Source organism: Haemorhous mexicanus, chromosome 17 (genome assembly GCF_027477595.1).
Source record: "Haemorhous mexicanus isolate bHaeMex1 chromosome 17, bHaeMex1.pri, whole genome shotgun sequence".
NCBI lineage: Eukaryota > Metazoa > Chordata > Aves > Passeriformes > Fringillidae > Haemorhous > Haemorhous mexicanus.
Window position 1 is genome coordinate 14557838 of NC_082357.1, and position 23708 is coordinate 14581545.

The window sequence follows — 23708 nt, forward strand, 5'->3', positions numbered from 1 at the left end:
GGCCTTGGGCACTGCCAGGGATCCAGGGGCAGCCACAGCTGCTCTGGGCACCCTGTGCCAGCCCCTCCCAGGGAACAATTCCTTCCCAATATCCCATCCAACCCTGCCCTCTGGCAGTTTAAACCCTCTCTGCTGAACACAGACCTTGGTGATGGCTCTGCCTGGCTCTGGCCTCACAGAGGAGCCAGACTGGGCCCATCCCACCCCTCCTGCCATTCCCCACAGGGATTTAACCCCAGCAGAGCCCCTGTGCTGCATCCCAGCCTCTGCCATCCCTCTCCTGCTGCCTGCAGGGCTTTCCCTGCCCTTCCTCCTTGGCAGGCGTGGGTGCTGTGACTTGCTGGGGAACACCTTTGGGAAGGGAGCAGGTCTGCAGCCCCAGGCACAAATCTCTGCTTTCAGCACTGGCTCTGTGCCTCTGGAGAGCCTTTGTTGGTGCCCAACGCCCAGGCAGGGCCCGGGAGGAGCCGGCGCCGGGATAAAGCAAGGCCTGGAGGGAGGCCAGGCTGGGCTGCTTGTGCAAGAGCAGGAGGAGCTGCCAGTGCTGACTCCCTGTGAACACAGGGGATGGATCGAGGGGGAATGTGGTGGGGGATGGCCCTTTCCAGCTCCCCAAAAGCCTCAGGTCAGGGGGATGAGGACAGGCCCGTGGGTTGGCCGTGGGAAGGGAAGGGCTGCAGGGAAAGCTGATCCCAGGCAGGAGGGGACAGTGGAAGAGGAGGAAGGGAATTGGGATTTGCTCAGGCTGGAGTGGTGATCCCAGTGCCTGATGTCTGAGGGATTTGCACTTGGTGTAAGGACAGCAGAACTGGTGGGCAGGGTCCTGTGGGAGGGAGATTGCCCAGGAGCACATTCCCACCTCATCCTGCTGCTCTGAGGGGCCAGAGCAGGGGGGCTGCACTGCAGGGATGGGAGGGATCCAGGGTGAGACAGCAGCACCAGCTGTGGGGAATGCACCAGGGATGCTCCTGGGCCTTGCTTTGTCTCTTCCCTCCCTGAGGCCTCTGGAGCCTCCTCTCCTCTGCCAAGCCTCAGCAGCTGCCCTGGCTTTGGGGGTGCCAGTGCCCCTCCCTGCTCATCTCCCCAGGCTGCTGCGTGGGTGGGAGTGGGGGAACGGGGTGGGTGCCTCCCATCCCTCCCTCCAAAAAGTGACGCCTCTGGCTCCAGAATTCTCCTGCTGGAGGTACTGGGGGAGCTGCAGGGAGGGTTCAGCCTGTGCCCCCCAGGAGCAGGGAGGCAGGGGGGAGCCAGGGCAGAGCCCAAGGCTGGTTGGCAGCACTGGGGAAGAGCACGGGCAGCTGCCAAGGACTTGGGGGCTCGCTTGTGAGGGCTTGTTCATGGCACATATTCCTTGCCAGGGCTCAGGCTCAGAGCTTGGCTCCCATTTCCTAGGAAAAATGCAGTGAAAAGGGGCTTCTATTCTTATTTTTCTTTTACTGGTTGCTGGAGGTTTGGGGATGGGAGCGCATGGGTAGAAAATATTTGGCTGGACACTTGTGCCAAGGCACCTTGAGCTGCAGTTTCTTGAGTCCAAGGCCACCTAATCTTGCATTTTAATAGTCTTAGGCGAGGCTCTCCTGCTGTGGGACCAGGGAGCTTTAATGAACAGGTTGCTTTTTTACAGTACAAGTTTAAAAGAGGTGGGTCCCTTGAGGAGTCTTTGTCCCAGGACACGGGTCACCCTCCAAAGGAAGGGCAGACTGCAGTGGGACCTGATGTGCAAAATGGTAACAGAAGAGTCTCTTAAATAACCAGAAGAAAACACGATCATGGACGATCCCTCCTTTTCCAGGCAGCATTCTGGGATGAGGAGCTGGCTGGCTTTTGCCAGCTGATCCCACAGACTGCTGGGTACCAGCTCCCCCAGTGATGCTTTCCACCTTTTAACGAGGCTGGAGGTCACCCCAACCTGGAAGAGACCTTTTTAAAGGCTGTGCCATCCCAGATTGTCCCCAGCACTACTGCCACCTGCCAGAGCGGATGCCATGCACCCCTTCCAAGACCTGTCTCTGGAGCTCTGCCCTGGCCAGGGATGATTTTGGGCTGTCCATCGTGGCCACGTGGTGCTGGTAAATGTAAACAAGAACCCCCTGCCCCAAGGAAGGTGGTGGTGCCTGGGCTCCACCAGCTCTGCAGGGCCACCCTCCCCAGCCCCTACTGCTCCTTCTGGCCCGTGGGCTCGGGGGGTGCTTTTTTGGAGTCCACAGCAGCACCCTGGGCCCCTGCAGCCCTGTTCTTGAGGTGCTTGGACTGGGAGAGCTTGGAGAGCGGGATGCCCAGGGGTGTCCTCATCTCCTCGGGTGCCTTCTGGCTCTCGGGTGCGGAGCTGAAGCGCTTGCCCGGCGCTCTGGCCGTGTTTGGGGCCGCGTGCCCGGGGGCCGTGGGCTTTGTGGGGCTGAAGGCTTTGCTCTGCCAGTAGGGCTGGCTGCCTGCAATGGTCTTTTTGGGTTCTGCTCCCTCCCCTGTGTACTTGGAGGCCCTGAGGGGTTTCTCGTGCGTGGGGGAGCAGGAGAGCTCCTTGCCCGGCTCCCTGCCCGCCGCCGTCCTGGGCCGGTAGCGGTAGATGTGAGCGCCCTGTGTGGGAGAGAGCAGAGACACAGTCAGCTCTGGCTGTTGGAAGGGTGCTGTCCCCTGCAAGGCCACCTCTTCACCTGTGCCAGGTGTCCTCGTGGATAAATCCCTCTGTCCCTTGCCCAAATTCGGTGGCAGCTCGGAACGGCCTCAAATATTAACCCTGGCTGCTCGTCTGATTCAGACTCTGGTACCGAGCACTGACACTCCCCGAGCAGCCCTGGCAGTCTGGAGGCTGTCCCAAGCCAAGTTCCTCCTGGCTGGAAATCCAGGACAAGGCATCTCAACACAGCAGCAGCCTGAACACCCACGTTAATCATCCCAACCCTCACGTCAGCCCCAGAGAACATTCAGTCATCCAGAGCCAGCCTGTGGCATCAGGTGACTGCCAGGACCAGAGGAAAGGATGGAGGGCTGGGAGATCAGGAGACAGCCGTGAACTGCAACACCACTGTGGGGGTGGCTCTCTCAGCTGGGTTGTGACACATGTTTGGGTTGAGCACCTTTAATCCTAGTTCTGGACTGGGTAAGGTCGTCACACATGGCTGTGGCCACCAGATGTTTATCTCCCCTTTGGGTGTGCCCGTGCCATGATCTGGAGGTGCAATTGCACCTGTGCAGAGGCACCAGGGGAGTGAGACCTGGTGAGCCAAGGTGCAGATGGCAGGAGGAGCTGGGGCCAGCAGGCTGCAGAGCTGGCTGTGCCAACCTGCCCTGCCTCTGCTGTGACCTTTGCTGTGCTGCAGCTCAATTGCCAGGCAGTCCCAAAGGCCTCCCTGACTCTGCAGCTGACACCTCCTGCTTTGACCAGGAGGGTTGTGTTAAAGCAGTTTAGTTTAGGTAGTCCCAGATTGATTTAATTAGGTGCTTAAAATCAGTGCCAAGGTCTGAGATGGCTTCAGGTGAGAAGGATTAAGGGTGATTTAGCTTTTCTCCCTCTGAGCTCATCATGTGCCTGAGCTGGGTGGTGGCTCCTGACATGCTCTGGCTCTTGGGAAGAAGTTAAAGCATGGCTTAGACCAAGCATCCCACCCCAGGAACCTGCACCCTGTCCCACCAGCAGAATGAGCCAGTGCTTGCCCAGCAGAGCCTGAATCCTGCTGGGAGCTGAGCACTCCTCTGGAAGCCTGTGGAGAGACTCTGAGCTCAGTGAAATCAGCAATTCCTACATATGTTGCCTGTTTAGGAGGGGTGGCTGTGTTGTGGATGGACAGGGCTTGGCCAGAGCTTTGAGGGGTGATGGTTTGAGTGGAGCTGTGGGAGGAGGAGGCTGGACTCGGTTTCCAGTAATTGTGGGCACTCTTTGGGCAGGAGATTGGCCAGAAGGGGCAAGGGGGGGGGATGGTGGTGGGGAATGGTTGTTCCTGGCTGCAGGATGTGCTGCTGTGGTTGCACTGGGCTTTTTTTGGGGCTATGGTGTAACCCCAGCCCGTTACTGGTCTGGAGAGAAACCCCACTGTGGGCTGGGTGCACTTCTGCACTGCATTTGGGCCCCATGCCCAGTGGCTCCAGCATTTGGGATGCAGTTTGGCAAGGAGGAGGCTGATGTGCAGTAGATGTTGGTGCTGCTCAGCTCTCCACTGGTCATTGTCCAATGCTTACTCTCTGCTAAAAACCTGAGCCATGCCAAGGCTCCATCCTGGCCAGACCTGAAGATGCTGCCCCTGTTCCTCATTATCTGCCAGGGATGGTCAGCAGGGTCTGTGCCCAGGTAAGGGCCCCATGTGGCTGTGGAACTGCTGGGGTGGGGATTTTCCCTGTCACTGAGGGGGGCTTGTCTGGAAAGCTCTGCTCTGCACAGACCTGGGGCTCTGCAGGTGGGAGAGGGGCAGGACAGGACCCAGGTGTCCCTCCTCCTCCTCGAGCCTGCTGTGCATCCAGCTGTGAATGGGGTTGTGTATTTAGGGAAGGTGATTTCCAGAGAGAATTTGGTTTCCATGACATGGAAAACATGGTGTTTGCCCTGAGTGAGCCTCCAGCTGTGTTTTGGGCTATGCTGGGAAATGGGCCAGCACCTAGGAAATGTGGACCCAGGAAAAAAAAATTGGGAGAGTTGATAGTGATTTCTGTCAGATTTAAGTTTTCAAGAGTTAATCAAGGGTTACTTCAATTTATTCTTTTTACACATGGGAGAAACTCTTCCCTGCACCTCTCCACTGCGTGCTGGCTTTCCTAACCCTGATGCTGTGCTAATTATCTGCCTCTCATCAAAGGGCCAGAACAAGTTACTGCAGGAACACCAGCGTGCCCAGCCGTCCCCAGCCAGGTGGCACCTGGGACCTGGGTCACAGAGCATCAAAGAGCTCGGAGCTCCTTGCCCTGCAGGGCTCAGGGGTATTTGATGTGCAAGGATTAAAGCTCTGAGCTCCCTGTCGCTGGCTGGGAAGGGAGAAGCAAGTGGACTCTGGGATGGTACATTTAATTCCCTGTAAATACAGATTAGATGCTCAGCTGGGGTAACCTCAGGCAGTTTCAGTGATTTCAGCTGCTGGTTTAGCCCTGGGGGTTTGAGTGCCCCAAAAACAGCGGGCGGGGAGCCTTGAGAAGCCAGAATGCTTGGCAGAGGTGCAGGAGGTTGCAGAGCTTGGGTGGAAACTGGGGGTTGGCAGTGTCATCACCCCTGGGTGGGACGATGGCTGTGGTGGGGATGCTGCTGTGACCTGGTGCTCCCAGCAGTGGGGTTCTGGCCCGCTCCCCAGGGGATTGCAGCAGGGTGCTGGCCCTGTGTGGTGACAGGGCCTGGCGTCACTCGTGGCTCAGCCACAAAGCTGCTGACTGTGGCACTCGCCCACAGAGGTTGCTGTCCCTGTTTCTCCGCTGTCTTGCTCTGCCTAATTACGTGTCCAGCGCTTTCCCTTTGATGCTAATCACCCTGGCAAGGCACTGGAAAACAAGCCTGTGAAGGACACGCCTGCATGCACAGTCTGTCCCCAGCTGGGGCTGGGGCTGGAGCTCAGAGCCCCAGCACATCTGTACAGCTGTGCCTGGAGCTCCACCCCCAGCCCAGTGCTGTGGGATAATCTTTAATTACCAAAACCCTCCCCTTTAACAGCCATCCCCAGTGCTGGACACCAACAGCTGTGGCACAGCCACTGCATCTTTGTCACCTCTTGGGTGACCATGGCCACGTGCAGGGTGTTATTCTCCTGTATGGCAATCTCATCTCAGCGTCTAGGACAACACCAAAGGTTGGGATGACACCAAAAAACTCAGGATGACATCACACCTCGCTTGAGCTGACTGGGTCACCTCCAGGTCTGCAAACCTTTGTAGGGTGGAGAAACAAAAGGTTACAGCAGCAAGTCCTACCTGGGCAGCACTGCTGGGGTAGGAGCTGTTTCCATCCAGGAGGGCGCGGGGCAGCATGGGCCTGATCTCCACGGCGGTGCTCCTCCTCTTCGTCATGTCCTCCAAGCGCAGGTGCTTCAGGGAGGGGAGGCTGCCCAGGGGGCTGATGAAGGTGCCCCGGCTGATGTGAGGGTCACTGAGCTTCCTCTGCATGGGAAGGATCTCCCCGTTGTGGGTGACGTCCGAGTTGGTTCTCCGGAGGGGCCCGTAGCGATCCCTCACCTCGAAGTACTCGTCGGAGATGGAGGAGGCGTTGGAGCGGCGGTAGCTGTGGTCAGCAGAGCTGCTGGAGTAGCTCTCCTGGTCACTGAGGGTGATGTACTCCTCTTCCTCCTCCTCCTCCTCTTCTCCCAGCCCGTTGTGGGTGCAGGGAGGCCCTTTGCCCTCCTGTGGAGCTGCTGCTGGCCGCTCTGGCTGCACACGGCAGCTCTCCCTGGCAGCTCGGCTGGGTTTCTCCTCCCGCTCCTGCTTCACACCCGTGTGCTCAGCCAGCGGTGGCTGCGTGTCACCCTGCAGGGCAGTGCTGCTGTCACAGGTTGTGGTGACTTTGGTCACGAGGACACCGACAGGGACGGTCCTTGGCTTTGGAACTGGAGGCTTGACATCCTCCGGTGCCTCCTCCTGTGGCTTCAAATGGTGGCCCAGAGGTGAAGAGGCAAATGTCCCCGCTTGCCTCGTTGTCCAGCTGACACCCTCAACAGGGCTGGTCATGGGGGCTGCAGGAGCTTCCACGGGGGGCTGTGGGATCTGTCTGTGGCTGGGGGACAGCAGAGGCAGCTCCTGCTCTGAGTTCTTCCTGGCCTCCATCTCCCTGCTCTTCAGCATCTGCCGGTGCTGGGCGCTGGCCTGGGACACGTCGCAGACTTTGATGCGGTTCATCTGCGACAGCTTCACGTTCTTCACCTTGGGGTCGATGATGTTGATGTAGCCCAAGACTTCGCTCCCAGGCTCGGGATCAGGCTCCACCCAGGTGGGCAGGTAGTCAAACATGTTGGCTTTCTCCAGGTTCAGGAGGCCGGGGTGGATAAGCAGGGAGAGGTCAGCCACGTCCCCGTGCCGCTCGCCCCCCTGGCCCTCGGGAGGTGTTTTGCCTTTGTTGTCGCTCTTCTGGTTTTTGTCCTGGTTCTCAGATGAGGTCTTGCTGATCTGGTCAGCGCTCTTGGCCTTCACCAGGGCGTATTTGGGGTTTATCAGCTTCTTCACCACAGCGTTGGCGGGGGTCACGGGCACCACGGAGGGCAGCGTCACGGGCTCGGGTTCGGGCTCTTCGCCCATGGAGATGGACTTGAGGCTCACCCCCTTGGACATGAGGTAGAGCTCCTGGAACTGCTTGTCAAAGGCCTCCACCACCTGGCCCGACAGGACCGTGATCACGTTCCGGTCCGTCCTCGCCGCAGACCAGGTGAAGCTGGAACAGAAACACATTGGGGACTCTCAGCTGGTCAATAACACCTCTCCCCAGGCCTGGCCTTCCCTGGGGTTGGTGGTGCCAGCAGGGACATGATCTCACTGTGAACATAATAATGGGATTGACAGAATAACTCCCACCCCAAATTGGAGTGAAGGGTTGGAGTCCTGAGCACAGTAGGACTTGAAGTAAAAATAAAAGGAATTTGCACTGGGTCAATTTTTCACCTTAGTATTGACTGCTTTTCCTGTCTTGGTTTGGGTTAAGAGAAGGGACTTGTAAGTGGATGTGTTATTTGTTATGGCCAGAAAAGAGGAAATGTTTCAGCTCTATGTTTATAAAACTTGTCTTTTAGACCTGAAACCTGACCAGGGCTGGTCGGTTTCTACCTAAGTAAGTTTTCCTTTGAGCAAACTGAAAAATACTTTGTGTAGGAAATTGACTGGGAAAGCTGAGCTTGGTGGGAGAGTTGGGACCAGCTGTGGTTTGGTGCTTTGGTCCTTCCTTGTGCTCATCAGCACAGAAATGCTTGGTGTGTCCCATCACCTCCAAGAAGGGTGGGTGTCCTAGACCTGGTGATGTAGGGAGTAGTGGGAACCCCTTAGGGCCCACTCCAAATCTTGGGAAATCTCCCAGTTTAGGATGAGGAGAGCAAATCTGGCATGGGCTCCTGGAGCCTTGGACCACGAGGGTTGAAACTGATCTTTGACCAACACCTCGGTGGGTGGGCAAGAGGAGATGTCACTGCTGTACCTGTAGGAGCCACACATGGCTCGATCCCCGTCCACGAACATGAACTTCTGGGCCAAAGCCCCCTTGAACTTGGTGGCCGAGCGGGTGAAGAACTCCGTGCCCCCGGTGCTGCGGACGCGCAGGTTCTGCAGGGCAGAGGCAGAGGAGTGGGCAGGGGGAAGAGCTGCTGTGGCACCGTCACCCACCCCTCCAAGGGCACCGTCACCCACCCCTCCAAGGGCACCGTCACCCACCCCTCCAGGAACACCCCTCTGGAGGCTCCACAGCCCCTCTGAGGAGGGGGAATGTTCTTCATGGCCACCTCAGAGGAGGCCACAGCGATGGGGAGATGAAATAACTCGCCCAAGGCCACCGTGGGCTGGGCTTGCAGAGTTTCCTGCCTTGCCCATGTGCTGCCAGGCTGTGTTTGCCATCTCTTGAACTCGGTGTCCGTGGGCGAGGGCTGTGTGCTGCTGCTGCCAAGTGCTCCCCAGCTCCTGCAATCTATGCAAATGCCACCATGGGAGAGGAGGCTGCACAGTGGCTCCCAGCAGGAGAGCTGCAGGGGGTTTTAGGGGGAGGTGGGGACCCCAGGACAGCCCATGCGGTGTTTTGTCCTTCCCCATGCTCCCCCTTTGCTTTGGGCATCTACTCCTGGTTTTAGGGGCTGGTGGGAGATCAGGCAGTGGGGAAACATCTTTTCACCCTTGGGAAACGAAACCTGGTGATGTGGGAGCAGGGCCCTGGAGTGGAGCTGGGTGTCCTCCCCCAGTGATGCAGGGGCAGCCCTGGCTCTGTGAAAATGTTTTTATCCTTTTTTTTTATCCCCAGGCTGGCTCCTGTCTCTGGCCTCTCCACGGAGGGCACTGGGACATTCCACAGCAGAGCAGATAGCATCTCCCATGGCAAAGGGGCTCCTTCTGGGTGGGGAGAAAATATTTTCTTGAGAAAGCGCCTGCATTCCTCCTGCTCCTGCTGGGATGTTGGTAAGGCTGTTGCAAAAGGCTCTGTGTCATCACTGGGTCATGCCCTCCATGGCTGCTTTATTGTGTGTTTTGTTTTGTGTTTTAAAGAAAAGCATCAAAAATATTTGTCTTCCCCTCCTCCAGCCTTTCTCATCTGCTTCTCTGGGCTCTCCTCTGTCCCTGGAGACCACGGCCAGGCACAGTCCCAAGCCCAGGTGCATCCCTGGCAGGAAAATTCAGTGCAGATGATGTGCAAGCCAGGACTTTCCTGACTGTGTTTCCAGGGAAGCTCCACTCACTGAACGGGGAATGTCTGGGGGGGAATTTTTTGTGAATTTCATGTTTTTATTCGCAAAAATGCTAAGAAAATGCTTTTTGCCTGCTGTGGCTGGGACAAACTGGTGCTGAGCATCCTAATTTCTGCCAGTGTGCTGCACTGAGGGGGCTGTGATGACAATTCCCACCCCTGTCCCTGGTTTTCCCTACACACGGGGCTGCTGAGAGAGCAGGGCCACCCAAGGCTTCACCCACCCGGAGCTGCCCCTTTGCCCAAACCCAAGGAGCAGCTCCGGGTGTTTTCCAGGCAACAACGCTCACGGTGCTGATCCCTTTTCCTCCTCCTATCGCTGCTGTTGAGTAAAATCTGCTTCTCTGATCGCAGCCGAGGCAGCGGCAGGGCCGCGGAGCCGGGCGGGGTGAATCACCCAGCCCTTGCTCAAGCAGCGCCCGCCTTGCCCAAGCCGGTTGCTAATTGCCCCCGAGATAACGAGGGACGTTTCGTTAACATCTCCTGCCTTGAGAAGCAGCTCCCAGACTCTGCCCTACTTTTCCTCACCTCCTCCTGCACCCCGTGCCAGCGAATTGGCTGCAATATGTGGCAAATCCCAACTTCTAGACATTTGCCGAGCTCTGCAGATGTTCTCCTGCTTTTCCAGTCCTGCCACCGGGCTGCTAATGCAGGAAAACACCGGAGTGCCTCAGCGCTGGCTTTTCTGGTCTTGGAGCAGCAGCAGCCTGCGGGATCCCAGGCTCCCCAGGGAGTTGGGACCCAGGTAAGAGCTGGGCTGTGTTTGCTTTAATTGTTGGCAGCAGCACTGAAGCCAGGTGGGCACGGCACTGGGGATGGTGTGAGGTTTTGGGGGTCCCTGAGCCCCAGCTCCCCCCAGCTCGTGCCAGCCAGGTGTGAGGCTGTCGTGGCTCCTGCGTGTTCCTGCTCAGCCAGGGGTTGGCCCTCACCCACCCTAAGCAAATCTGGGGAGCTTGCCCGGGCACGGGCCCTCCCGGCGGGCATTTGGCAGCGTCTGCCTGACGTCAGGAGCAGCAACATCACTTCTCTGCCAAGCAACAGGCCAGGCCGAGCCATGGTGGGGTCTGCAAACCCCCAGTGGGACTCTGGGGCTGCTCTGCTGTGTTTGCATCCCATGCTGGTGATGGGGGCAGAGCCTGGGACTGTCCTGTGGTTGGACTGAGGGTCCCTGCTCTGGCTGCTGCTGAGGCTGAAATAACCCCCTGTCCTCTCCTCTGCCCCTTCTTCTGCCTTTGCTCTGTGACAGGTGATTTCCTCTGCACCCCCTGCTCACACAGGGATGTGGAAGGGGAATACCAGCATTGCTTGGGTTGGAAGGGACCTTAAATCTCATTCCAACCCCCAGGGACACCTCAAACTAGACCAGGTTGCTCCAAGCCCCATCCAGCTGACCCCTGCACGGGCAGGCATCCCCCCTTGTGCTTTGCCTTCCCTGGTTTTCCCTGGTTTTCCAGCACAGGAGTGATTCCATGTGCATCCATGGATCCTGCCTTTGGACCCAGGGTGTTTGCTGCTGTCCCAGCTGGGGCTGGCAGGAAAATGGATCTGGGCCACACTGGGAATGTCACTGGGATGTCTGCTTGTGCCCATGGCTGTTGATTTCCTGGCATCACCTGTGGCACTGCCCAGCACAGTGACAGCACTGAGGGCATCCTTGGCAGCTCCAGGGCCTCGGGCAGCGTGGGAGCCTCCCTGCTGGGGCGGAGGCTCCGGAAAAGGGGAAAATCGAGTTTTTAATTCCAGCCTCTGACTTGTGGTGGCTGCTGCTGGTCCTGCCCCCAGGGCAGCAGCAGGCAGGAGCTGGGGACAGCAGGGACCCAGCCCTGGCACAGCATCTGCTGCTCCTTCTCCTCAGGAGGAGCTGAGCTCGCAGGTTTGCCCTGGGCTTTGCTGTGCCCTTGCAGGGCTGCACCCCTCAACCTCTCCTCTGTCCCAGTCCCAGCCTTGGTTGGGTACCAGGAGCCCCCTGGGCTTTCTGCATCCTACATCCAGGGTGTAAATCCACATTCCATCCTCTCACCCAGCCCTCCATGCTGCTCCTGAACTTGGGCATCACCTCCAGCTTTGGCTACAGGAAAAATGGACCAAACTCTCCACAGCTGGGGGTTGTGATTGCCCAAGACAGGAGGGAGTAGAGCTGATAATTCTGATTATCTCCTGCCTTTGGAGGAGGTTCCCTAGCTCCAGGTCATCCCTACCTTCAAGTGCCCAGCGTGCATGTGGGCTCGCTCACACATCTGAAGGAAGTGCTTCACGTTGGTCTCATCCAGAATGATGTAGACTCCCACTTTCCTCTTGAAGCCAGCGTCCAGGAGGTCCTTGAAGATGTCCACGTCAGTGAACATGTCCATGACCACAGCAATGACCTAGAGAGGGGACAGGAGTCATGAGTCTGGGTGGCCTGGGACAACCCAAGGTACGGTCAGAGCTTGTTTTGTGAGAGGCAAAGCAAAGTGCTCCCTGTAGGAGCCTGGAATTTGGGCTGGGGGAGCCCAGGATTGCCCCCAGTCTGAGCATGGAAAGTCTTCCCATTCCTCTGCTGTCACTGTGGAAAGTTTGATCTCCAGGAGAGGTAGATGTGGCACGTGGGGACATGGTTAATGGTGGCCCTGGCAGTGCTGGGTTAATTGTTGGACTTGATGGTCTTTGGATGTTTTTTTTCCAACCCTGACCATTTCAGTGGTGATGAAAAAGCAGTTACTGAGGGTGAATCTAACTTTCCTGCCTTTACCAGGCTTCACTAATTTCAGAGCCCAGTTTGTGGCTGAGAAGTTTGGGGTCCCTTTGCTGTCAGCATTGCAGGGAGCATCAGAAGGGGAGACCTTTGATGCACAATGACCACGGAATTGTTAAGGTTGATAAGGACCTGCAGGACCATCAAGCCCAGCCATTGAGTGGTGTGTCCATCTGTCCTGGTCTCACTGCCCAGCCTGGGGTGCTGCTCCTCCTGCACAGCTTCCCTCCTTCCTCCCAGGCCGTGTGGAAGGAGCAGAGCCAGGACAGCAGTGCCAGCACCCTGAGCAGTGACAGCTGTGTTTGTCACATGGCAGTGTCACTGATATCCACAGCCTTTGGACCCAGGGTGTTTGCTGCTATCCCAGCCACAGCTGGGGCTGACAGGAAAATGGATCTGGGCCACGCTGGGAATGTCACTGGGATGTGACATTCTGCCTGTGCCCACGGCTGTTGATTTCCTGGTGATGGCATCGCCCATGGTGGTGAGCAGCAGCTCATGGCAGGCAGAGGGGCTGGAGGCAATCCCAGGGCAGCTCCACAGGGATTTCTGCCTCCCCTCATCCCAGGGGAAAGGTCTGGCACCAGAGTGCTGGTTTGTCATTGTCCCATGGCTGGAATTCCTCCCATGCCTGTGGCTGTTCCTGGAAGGTGCCCTGGGCTGGGGCAGGTGGGTGCTCTTGGCCCCCTGCCCTTCCAGAGGGGCCCTGCTGGCCATGGCACGTGGCTGAGCCAGGGGGACACCAGGGAGACCCCAGGCTGCTCCTCCCTCCCTCAGGAAGGGGCTGGGATGGTGCTGGGTGCTTGCACACTCAGACACCTCCAGCCCAGAGCTCTCAAAGCACCCAGCTGCCTTTTAATTAGTTCTGTGCCACAGGACGTGGAGAGCTTTAATTAAGCAGAGGATTGTTATGACACTGCTGGCTCTTCCCTTCCTTTTCTGCAGGCCATGGGGGGAAGAGCAAGGATATGTGGGGAGCCCCAGCCCTGCTGTCCCTGCTGCCACCCTGGTGTCCCCAGCCCTGACCACACAGCAGTCTTTTGGGATGTGCCAGTAAGCCAGGTGAGGGGGCACTTTATGGCTTTGCCACTCGATTTTAACTGAATTCCCATTTATCCTCAGCCCAGAGCCTCCCCCCAGGCTTTGCTGTGAAAGGCTGAACCCTCACTCCTTGTGCACCCACTTGTGTGTTTTGCTCATCCTTGTTGTCCTGGTGGGGAAACTGAGGCAGGAGCCAGCTGCTGGATTTGCAAGGATGCAAAGTGGGACGGGTTCAAAGCTGCTCTGGGAGCTCTGGGCTTGGATTTGCCGTGTTCAGCAAAAAATTGGGGAGGAGCTGAGCTGTGTTCCATGAGTCCTGGGTAAGGGACACCTTGGTGGGACCGTGTGTGTTTGGTTTGAGGACCAGGGTTTGGTGGCAGATGATTTGGTGGCAGATGATTTGCTTCTGACCCTGATGCTCCATGCCCGTGTCACTTCTCCTGGGCGCTGTGCTTTCCCCAGGAGAAGTTGAGCACTTGTGAAATGGGCATGAGAACAGCGCTGTTCTTCGTTTTGAGGGAAAAGAACATTTTCCCACTGTGGTCCCAGCAGTGCCAAGGCCTTGGCTGGCTGCTCGAGGGTGTGAGGGAGCTGGGCAGGGCTGTGGGCAGGGCACTGTGCCCCATGCCCAGCCCTGCTCACACACTGCAGGCAGTGGGCACGGGGAGGGAGCCCAGCTCTCAGCCACCTGCCCACGTTTGAACCCACTTCCTCCTGCCCAGCTGGTGCATCCTGTCACTGCTCAGCTCCTGCTTCCCTCCCTGCTGTGTCTTGCCTGCAGGACAGGCTTGGCCCTGGTTTGTCACCAGGATCTCACTCCAGTGTGCCAACACTGCCCTGGCACGGGGCGGGCGGGAGAGCGAGGATGGCGCTGGCAGTGGGGGGACTGTCCCTGCCTGGGTGACATCTGCTGCTGGGGACTGTCCCTGCCTGGGTGACATCTGCTGCTGGGGTCTGTCCCTGCCTGGGTGACATCTGCTGCTGGGGTCTGTCCCTGTCTGGGTGGAATCTGCTGCTGGGGACTGTCCCTGTCTGGGTGGAATCTGCTGCTGGGTCTGTCCCTCTTTGGGTGAAATCTCCTGCTGGGCTGCCTGGGCTTCAGCCCTGGGATGCCAAACCCTGGTCCAGGGGTAATCTGCAAAGAGTGCAGGCCTGTCTGCTCTGGAGCAGGGAAATCCTGCCTGCTCTTTGCTTCCCAGCTTGGGGAATGGGATTGTCTGCAGCAAGCTGTGCCATCTGGCTGTGAGGAGCCAGCCTGTGCCTTGTCCCTGTCACCTCTGCCAGGGCAGTGCTTGCTGCTGGACATTGCCTTTCCTGAAGCCCTTTTGCTGCTGTGTCATCCCAGGAAGCTTTGCCATCCCTTTGCCATTCTCCTGGAGAGTGCAGAGGGAATCAGCCCTAAATCTACAGCTGGAGGCTCCCAGTGCCCATGCAGGTGAGTTTTTTCTTGCCAAGGTCCCAGGAGCTGCCAGAACCCATGGGGTACAGCAGGTGTGCAGGTGCTGGGTCCCAAATCCCCGAGGAGCAGGGAGCATTGTATCCCCTGGACACTGGGCAAATGCTGTTGGAATTTTTTGGAACAGCTTTGATGAGCACCTAAACTGCAGGATCATGTTTTGTAGAGGAAGTTGCAGCTCTTTATTGTCTCACTATGAATCATCAGATAATGACTTTTGGGGTGCACCACGTGGGCATTTAATAAATTAGGCAGGCACCAAGGCACAATTAGAGGAAGAGTGTTGGGATGGAGGAGAGGTGGGACAAGTAACATTAATAATTGCTCTCCCCTGTCGACCCTTTCATCCAGGAACAGCAGAAGGTTTTGTAAACAGTAATTAATAGGGCCTCCCAACCTTCGCTGGAAGTTGCTCAGGGTAATTACATCACCACAATCCCAACCTGGAACCTCAAGTGAAGACAGGAGGTCAGAGTCACTGCTCTCTCCCCTGGCTCTGGGCCAAGGTCAATGTTTTCATGCTCTGGTTTCTGGTCAGAGGGAGCCAAGAGGAGAGGAGGAGGAGGATCTTCCTCCTTTCCACCACAGAATCATTAAGGTTGGAAAAGACATTCAGGATTGTCAACTCCAGCTGTGGACCCGTCACCAGCCCTGAGCACTGAGTGCCACATCCACAAATTCCTTGGACACCTCCAGGATGGGGACTCCAAACCTCTCTGGGCAGCCCCTTCCCGTGCCTGGCCACCTTTTCCATGAAGAAATTGTTCCAGATGTGCAGCCTGTGAGCTCTGCAGCCTGAGGGATCCGCAGCAAGGAGGAGACAGCCGTGCCACGGCTCGGCCTGGTGAAGGTCTCCGGGGTGAATCCCTGCCCACCTCGGCTAGCTGCCCACAGAGATGGGATTTTCAGGGGCCTGGCCACAGGATCCTGCCTCTCCTTTCTCCCATTCATTCCCAGCAGGAGGAGGGCATCATTTGCATCTCCCTGTCTGGGTTAGAGGCAGCGTTTGGTTTCGTTCCTGCGAGCTCCAGGGCTCCTCTGACCCTCAGAGCAGCCTCACATCCCTGGGATTCCTCACCCCTGTGAGCCTGTGTGACCTCCCAGCACCAGCACTGCTCTCATGGGCTCTGAACTCTGCTGGGCCAGCGCCAGAGGACTTTGCTCTCCTGGCCATGGGACAGCAAGTGACACGGCGGGGTTTGGGGCTGGCAGCGGCGGCAGAGCGAGCGTCTGGAGCAAGGGTCATCCTCTGGCAGGGAGCTGTGAGCCTCTCCCAGGCCTGTGCTCCTGTGCACGTGGTGCAGAGCACTTGGGCAGGGACCTCCCCAGGGAGGACAGGGCACCTGGGCAGTGTGTGTGACATCCGATGGTGGCAGCAGGATGGTCCCTCTGTCCACTCTCAGCTTCCTCAGCCAAACCCTTTCACCTCTGAGCTGCTGTGAAGACCTTGAGCCCTGGCAGAAATCTGCAGGGTGGTCTAGCCCAGTGTCCCCTACCCTTAGGAGCACCCCCAGGTTGTCACCTGGGCTCCACTGTGTGACAGCAGGTTCAGCTGCAAGGACTTGTGTACTCAAATAAGGAGTGGAAGAACCCCACTCTACTGTAACTCCTGCCACCCCCAGACCCTGCAGCATGAAGCACTCACCCATCTCTACGTTTCCTGAGGCACCATAAGCTCCAAGCAGGCTCCTGCATGTCACCAGTGGTGTCACCATGTCTCATCCCACAATCAGGGCCCGTCTGGAGCGGGAGGCAGAGCCCAGCCCTGCTCAGGGCCATCGAGTACCGGTGATGAGCACAGCGGCATCGGCCCTGGCCACGTCCCCGTGTGCTGGAGAGGCTCCAGGGGAGGTGGGGATGTGCCTGACTCAGCTCTGGGAGCAGGAGCAGGGTGTGGGATGACTCAGGAGGGGCAGGTGGGAAGCGGTGAGTAGGCAAAGGCAGGCGGGAGCTGCCAGCCCGAGTCGGAAAGACCCGAAGATGAGACATTGTTTGTTGTGGGATTGTTCTCCCATCCTCCATCCCAGGGGATGCCAGCTCTCCCTTCCCTTTGCCCTCGCTGCAAAGCACTTTGGCAGGGAAAATGTCACAGGTGAGGACAAGTCACCTCGACTTCTGTGAGGTGACAGCAGCCAGAGATGGCTCCTGCCTGCAGCGGGGCAGCCCTGACACCCCCAACAGCCATTCCCGAGTTCCTGCTGCCTTGGATGTTTTGAGAGATTCATTTTCCTGCCTGAGCTGGTCTGAAGAGGCTCTGCTGGCTGCATGTCACAAGTTTCCCTCTCTCCTACCAGGATCTGCAAGCCCCAGCACTATCTCTGGAGCAGCCAGGTGGACCTGATGCATCCCAGGGTGTCCCCTCTGCTCCACAGCGACCCTGGCAGGGTCTCCTGTTTCCCTGCTGGAACATCCTCTGGGTTGGGAAGCTCCTTCCTTCATGGTACTGGATGCACAGAACTCAAGGAGCTTCAAAGCACCAAGAAACCAGCAGGTACCAACCCCTCCTGGCACTGAGTCACTGGGAAACACCAGCAGCACCTTCCCACCTCTGACCTTCAGCACAGGCCAGCATCTCCCTCCTTCCCTGGGTGATGGCTCATGCATCCCCACTCCCTGCTCCTCGGCTTGACGCCACAGGGAGGACAAGTCTGAACCCAAATCCCTCCAGCATCTGCCCAGCCTTGTCCCTCACCAGCTCATCCTTGTCCTCTGAGAGCCAGGATGAGCCAGCCTAGAGCCCCACAGCCATCTCAGGGAAACTTGGCCCTCGTGTGGGTCAGAGCTACACCAGGAGCTTTGGCTGCTTTGCCCCAGGGTCGTGGACTGGATAGGTGATGGACACAAGGGCCATGACCCCAGGGTCAATACTGGACAGCTGGTGGACCCAGGGCCTGAAACCAGGACACAATCCCAGGTTCCTGCATGCTGTCACGTGCTGTCACACTGGGAATATCGATTGTGGAGTGGCTGGGACCATGGGCTCCCAGCTGGAGAACAGCTCAACCCGTTTTTCCCCCCAGCAGCCCCACAGGGACCCTGGGATGAGCAGTGCTGCTGTGTGGGTATTGGGAAGGGCTGTGAGTGGAGTGCTGACCCAGGCCAGCAGCATCCTCAACAAAACCCAAATATTGCTTACAAGGGAAAACCTGCACGCTTGGCCCCGCTGCCTCCGCCCGGGCAGAGCTTCCCGCAGGACAGGGATTGCCCGGCTGGGCAGGACTCGGAGCACGACGCCCTGGGGCCAGTCCTGCCCCGTCCCCGCGGCGCACCTCACCTTCTGAGCCTGGCAGATCATCTTCCTCACCACCTCCTTGATGTGCGCCTGGCCCTCGATAGGCGGCTGCATGTAGACGGTGGCCCTGGTGACCCCGCGGTAGGCGATGGTCTCGGGCCAGCCCAGGTCCAGCTGCGGGATGGAGCGGTCCGACCTCTGGGGCCAGTACTCCAGGGAAGGGGCCACGTCCTGCTCGTCCCCTTGGCTGTTCCTGTCGCCCTCGCTGTCCCCGCCGCTGCTGCCGTGCCGCGGGATGTACTCGGAGCCGGGGTCGTAGGTCTCCAGCGTGTCCAGGATCTTCTTCAGCTCCAGCTCGGACAGGAAGTCCCTGATGTTCTCCCTCTTCAGGACTTCATAGAAGGCGTCGGGGCCACGGGAGGCCAGCGCCTCCAGGGCCAGGCGTTGCTCCTCGCTGTAGAAGAACTCTGGCTTGGACTCGCTGGACCTCCAGTTGACGTGGCTGTCGTCCAAGCACTGCACCTGGGAGAAAGCCATGGTGACCCCGCACGCCGGTCCCCTCTCCCGAGGGAGCTCTGTGTCCCCAGCGAGCGCCGGACGTCGGCAATAAATAGGAATTAATTATTCTCCAGTCTTTAAATACACAGTTTGCTTCACCCTGCCCGGCTCAAGGCGCAGCTCGGGGAAGGCACCGCTCCCTTTTCCAACGGCTCCTGCCACGCCGGAGCTCTTCCTGCCGGGAAGGAGGCTTTGCTTTCTGCCTTGCTCCGGGCTCCAGGCAAGGAAAACGCGGAGCTCCCCCCAGCAGGGGCTGCGTGGCGGGGCAGACAGCCCCAGGTGTAGCTACAGCACCAGCAAGCTCCTTCACCCCCGCGTCCGCTCTCTCCTCATCCTCCGCTCTCCCAAGACAACGCTAACCCCGGATGAAATAAAAAAAAACTGGGGAAGAAACAAAGAGAAAAGCGGCTTAATGCAGGTCAGCGAGGAGCAGGGTGTCTCGGCCGAGGTGCAGAGGCTGGCCGCGGTTCCCGGAGGAGCGGGGCGGTGCTGGGCGGGCAGCGCTGTGCCCCAGCCTCCTGCGCATCCCGGCTCGGGCTCTGCCAGCGCGCACTGCCGGGCCCGGACAGGTAACAGCAAGAAGTGAAAAGAGGAAAAGGAAAAGAGTGATTCATCCCTCCGCCCTGCCCCACCTGCAGTCACATGCTGCCTTCACACATTCCCTGCCCAGCCCGATTAACTCTTTCGGCTGATGCGCCCTCACAGCCGCGGAGCCGAGCCCGGAGCCCCCCGGTGGGTACGGGAGGGTCCTGGGCGGCCCCAGAGGGCTTTGAGGGTTTTGTCTTTTTTTTTTTTTTTTTTTTTTTTAATCTCTCCTCTGAGATTCCCCCCTCTCCCGATGTGCCTGCTGGTAAGTCAATATTTTCCAGGAAAAGAGCTCTGTCCTGTCGTTAACCCCTCCTGTGCTGGAGCGGGAGCTCGGAGCCCGGGTGGGTAGCACCGAGTGGGAGCTGCCAGGACGCTTCAAAGCCGCACTGAGGCAGGTTTAGACTGAATATTAGGAAGCATTTCTTTGTGGAGAGGGTGTTCCAATCCTGGAACAGGTTTCTTAGAGAAGTGGTCAAGGCCTCAAACCTGTCAGTGTTTAAGAGGCTTTTGGACAATGCCCTTAATTTTTTTGGTAAGCCCTCAATTGGTCAGGCAGTGGGACCAGATGATTGTTGTAGGGCTCTTCTAAATGAAATCATTTATTCTGCCCTGTCCTGTCATGTCCTGTCCTGTCCTGTCCCTTCTTCTACAGGGTTTGCAGCATGGTCACAGTAATGTCACCAGATCTGGCTGTGACAGATTTCATTATTGAGATGGACAAAAAGCCCCACCCTGGATTCACCAGTTGGTGCTCACAACCCAGAAATGTGGAAGCTCTCTTGAGCTTTTTCTCTTGGAAGCTCAGCTGAAGACGAATTTCAGGAATTGGGGTCAGATTCTTGTGCCAATGCAAAAAAGGGAAGTGCCATGGGCTGTGTGTCTGTCCCTGGCGTTGGTGTGGCTCATCTGGATTCAGAGCTGGATAAATGAGGGCCCTGCCTGAGTCAGGCTCCCGGGGCAAAGCCGCCTGTCTGGCCGGGTGCTCGGCCATCAAAGTGCTCCTCTCTGCAGGCACAGTGGCCCTGCTCACCCACGGTGACAAATCCTGCCTGGGCTTGTGCCCAGCCCTGGCCTGGCCTGTGCAGGAGGTGGCAGCAGGGCTGGGGGACACGGGAATGTGACAGCAGTTTGTTGGGATCACAGAATCACAAAGGTTGGAAAGGATCACCGAGTCCAACCCAGCACTGCCAGCTCCAGCAGTACAGCATGTCCCCAAGTGTCACATCAACTTGGGGAAGATCAGGTGTTTGGCTCCCAAAGAATGTCAGCTCAGGAGGTGTTCCAGGCGGAGCTGGTGACTTTATGGCTGACCCTGCAGGGATTTCCCGGGGGGGGATGACACCTCCAGGCCACGGCTTGCCCAGTGACCAGTGCAGCAGAGACTGGAACCATACCTGGGTGCTTCAGGTGAAATCCCAGCACTGCTGGCTGTGATGGGGACAGCAAATGGGACAGAGGTGAGCACTGAGCCAGCAGCCAGGACCTCTTTGGGTGTGCTGGGAGATGGCCCAGATGGGTGCTGGGGTGTGGGTGTGTGGCGTGGCAGGAGCGTGTTGTGGTTTTGGCCGCCTCAGCTGCTCGCTCCAGGTGTTTTTATTGTGCCAGGAGATTTACAGACTCTTTCATGGGGTGTGTGCATCAATGATTTATTGCATGTGGGGTAAATGCTGCATCCCAGCCATTATGTGCTGTGTGCTGGCTCTGCTGCTGGGGGCGGATTGGGGTGGCAGAGCCTCCCACCTGCAGCATCATCACCTGTTCCTCACCTGGGTCCTCCATCTCCCCATCCCGAGGGTTTCTTCACCCCACATGGTGAATTTAGCCCTGAATTGGGTGCAGCCCCTGTTTGCAGGCTTGGGCTGCTGTGGCTGAGCAGGTTGGTCCTCATCATTGCAGGCGTCCCCGGGTGGATCCAGCTGGACAGGCAGCACCCGCTGCAGACACGGCCCCTTCCTGCAGATGGAAGCATTAATTACAGGGTCCTAACTAATCTTCCATTTTTAGCAAAGGGCCTAAAAGTGAGGCAGTGGGGTATGACACTGAGCTCTGCTCCTGGCTCGGGGGCTCCTGCTTCCCACTCACTCCAAGGTGCCACCAAGTGTTCACTGGTAGAGCTGAGGCCTGGGGCAGGCATTTCAGCTGGAATACAACATCCAGACACTGCCTTGCCCTTTGGAACGTTTTCCACCCTCCAGCCACCAGCGATTTGCATGGAGCCGTGCACAACGTGGTGTTTTAGAGAGGGGAAACTGAGGCACGGAGCGCTGATGGCAGCTTTGCTCAGGGCTGCTGCAGGAAGGAGTCACTGGAGCCTCAGCGCTGACTCTGACCTCAGGGCTGAGTCCAGGCTGGGCTTTTTGGCATCCTTGGGATGTGCTGAGCATGGCCTGTGGTCTGCCCACAACCGAGTCGTGCTCCCAGCACACCCCACGCTGCTTTGTGGACAGTCCCAAGGTGTCACCAGTGGCATTTGGGGCAAACTGGGAGGCTGAGGGCTGTGCTGGTGGAGGTCACCAGGCAGGAGAAGCTGGCCAGTGCTGCCAGCCCTGTGCAGGCATCACCCGTGCTCGTCCCCGTGCTCCTGCCTGGGCGGGTGCAGCCAGGCAGCCCATCCATATTTATGCCTGACATTAATTTCCATTCATTTCAATATTTTATGAGCATAACAATTAAAAGAAAAAAAAAAAGAAAAGGGTTCAGCACTCATTGAGACATAGAAATAATTGGGTGTTGATGGTCCTGGAGCTCTGCCACACAAATCCCAGGAGCTGCTGGTGCTGCCCATGCCCAGGAAATTGCCACAACGGTGCAGGAACCCGGCTGGCCCTGTGGGTGGGGATGGGCAGTGCCTGCCCCGGGGCTCTGCTGCCTCTGGCCACAGCCCCGGGTCCTGGTGGGGCTCTGGAGATCCCCCCGGGGCAGCTGTCACTGGGTTTAGCTGGGAATAGATCCAGCCTGCACCGGTGGGCAGCAGAGGGTGAGGGGTGGGATGCGTGCTGCTGTGCTGGAGCTGAGGGTGGGAGCGGGGAGAGGCAGAGGTGGATTTTTATCTCTGAGGTGGGATGAGCTCCTTGTTCCTCCAGCTGGTGTCCTGCCAAGGTCTGGGCATGGTGACCATGGTAAAGGGCCAACATCTGCCCAGTGGGAGGGGGCACGAGGGGTGAAGGGGTGCAGGGCTGGCCCCCACCCTGTCAGGGGTATCAACATGTCACTTTGCTCTGTCCCCCAGACCCCGTGGCCTGTGTGGACCCCGAGGAGTGCACCCATGATGTGGTGGAGCTGATGCCCTGGGGTAGGTGGGTGCCAGGGGGTGACCCCATCCCCACTGGGATTGCTGCACCCCAGGGCTGCTGCCAGGGTTTGGATGTTGGGGGCAGCCCCAGGGATGGTGTGGGAGGGTCTGAGTTTGGGGGGACCCCAGGGGTGGTCTGGGAGGGTCTGTGCATGGCACAGCCCGTGCAGCCCCTCCGAGGGTTGCTCCAGCAGTGAGATCAGGGGATGTGACGTCCCGGGGTGCAGCTGATTGTTCCCAGACTCCATCCTTGCCCCGGGGGAGATCCCAGCGTGTGGCTGCAGAGGAGTGGGCACCGTGCCGGGGTCATCCCATCCCATCCCATCCCATCCCATCCCATCCCATCCCATCCCATCCCATCCCATCCCATCCCATCCCATCCCATCCCATCCCATCCCGGTTCAGCTGCTCCTTCTGTCCCGCAGAGCTGCGGGGTCTGATGATCGCGGTGACGATGGCAGCGCTCCTGTCACCCCTGACCTCCCCCTTCCCCAGCAGCACCCTCTCCTCCACGGGCACCTGGAGGGAGCTGCTCCTCGTGGGCAGGCACTGACCGGGGCTTTCGGGGAGACCCGTGGGGCCGGTCGAGCCTGCAGAGCGCCTCCACTCAGCCTGGCTTAAGCAAGGAACACAAACCCTTGGATTGTTTTTTGGATGAAAGCGCTGGAAATGCAGACGGGGCGCTCGGTGCAGCCTCTCCCGATCTCCTCCAGCCGGGTCGCGGTCACACACGCGGAGCTCGGGCGGTGGCAGAGGACAGTGGCAGAGGACAGTGGCAGAGGACAGTGGCAGAGGGCAGCGCTGCCCGCGCATCCCCGTTCGCCCCCGGGGTGCCCGCGGGGCCGCACTCAGCGCTGGGGAATGCCCGGCACGGTGCCACCGGCCGGGGAGACAATAACAGGGAGCGAATCTGGGTCAGGGCTTTGGTTGCGCTCGGCGGAGCCCTGGCTGCAGCAGCGGCTGCGGGAGCCGCTGGTTCTTGGCATTTCCATGTCCAGAGGGTGGGAAGGGGATGGGCGGCGATCCCGGGGAACGGGGGTCCCGCATTGTCCCCCTTGGGAAGAGGGGCTCTGAGTGCTTGTCTCAGAGCCGGCCTAGCCCCTCCCTGGCACTGGCTTAGCTGCCGGTGACAAGGGTGTGACAAGGCAGGAGAGCTTTCCCCAGGATGGATAATGAATGTTTGCGAAGGGCTTTGCCCGCCCGGGGCGGGAGTCGCTGCTGCGGTGGATCCCGGTGTCGGGTGATGAGTGCGAGCAGGACGCTGCGGATCCTAGGGACAGAGCCAAGGAAATGTCCTTGGCGGAGGGAAAAAGCTGTGTGAGCTGCAAGTTTGAGGTTTTCCTCGGCGTGGGTCGGGTCCTGAGTAGTTGTCAGGGGGTCCCAACTGTCCCCACACCCACCAGGGAGGGGATCCCATCCTGGGATCACAGTTTGGGCTGGAAGGTTCCTTAAAGATCATCTCATTCCAGCCCTGAG

General features: G+C 58.5%; 1 protein-coding gene across 1 annotated transcript; it reads right to left on the reverse strand.

Annotated features, from left to right (window-relative positions):
• Nucleotides 1-1414: 1414 nt before the first annotated feature.
• FAM83G (family with sequence similarity 83 member G) lies at nucleotides 1415-18937 on the reverse strand. The gene is made up of 5 exons (XM_059861509.1): nucleotides 17837-18937; nucleotides 11530-11697; nucleotides 8081-8205; nucleotides 5881-7327; nucleotides 1415-2574 (listed from the first exon to the last, which is right to left on the reverse strand). Exons 1-5 carry the CDS (start codon nucleotides 18329-18331, stop codon nucleotides 2155-2157), a joined length of 2655 nt encoding a protein of 884 aa, XP_059717492.1. The 5' UTR covers nucleotides 18332-18937; the 3' UTR covers nucleotides 1415-2154.
• Between the last annotated feature and the right edge of the window lie 4771 nt (nucleotides 18938-23708).

Bases quoted from the DNA above. Each gene is read 5' to 3' on its own strand.
- FAM83G (XM_059861509.1), bottom strand. From the start codon at position 18,331: ATGGCTTTCTCCCAGGTGCAGTGCTTGGACGACAGCCACGTCAACTGG. The intron at 8,206-11,529 runs GTAGGGATGACC...TCTGCCCTGCAG, and splicing joins TGCACGCTGGGCACTTGAAG to AACCTGCGCGTCCGCAGCAC. The intron at 7,328-8,080 runs GTACAGCAGTGA...TTTCTGTTCCAG, and splicing joins GCCATGTGTGGCTCCTACAG to CTTCACCTGGTCTGCGGCGA.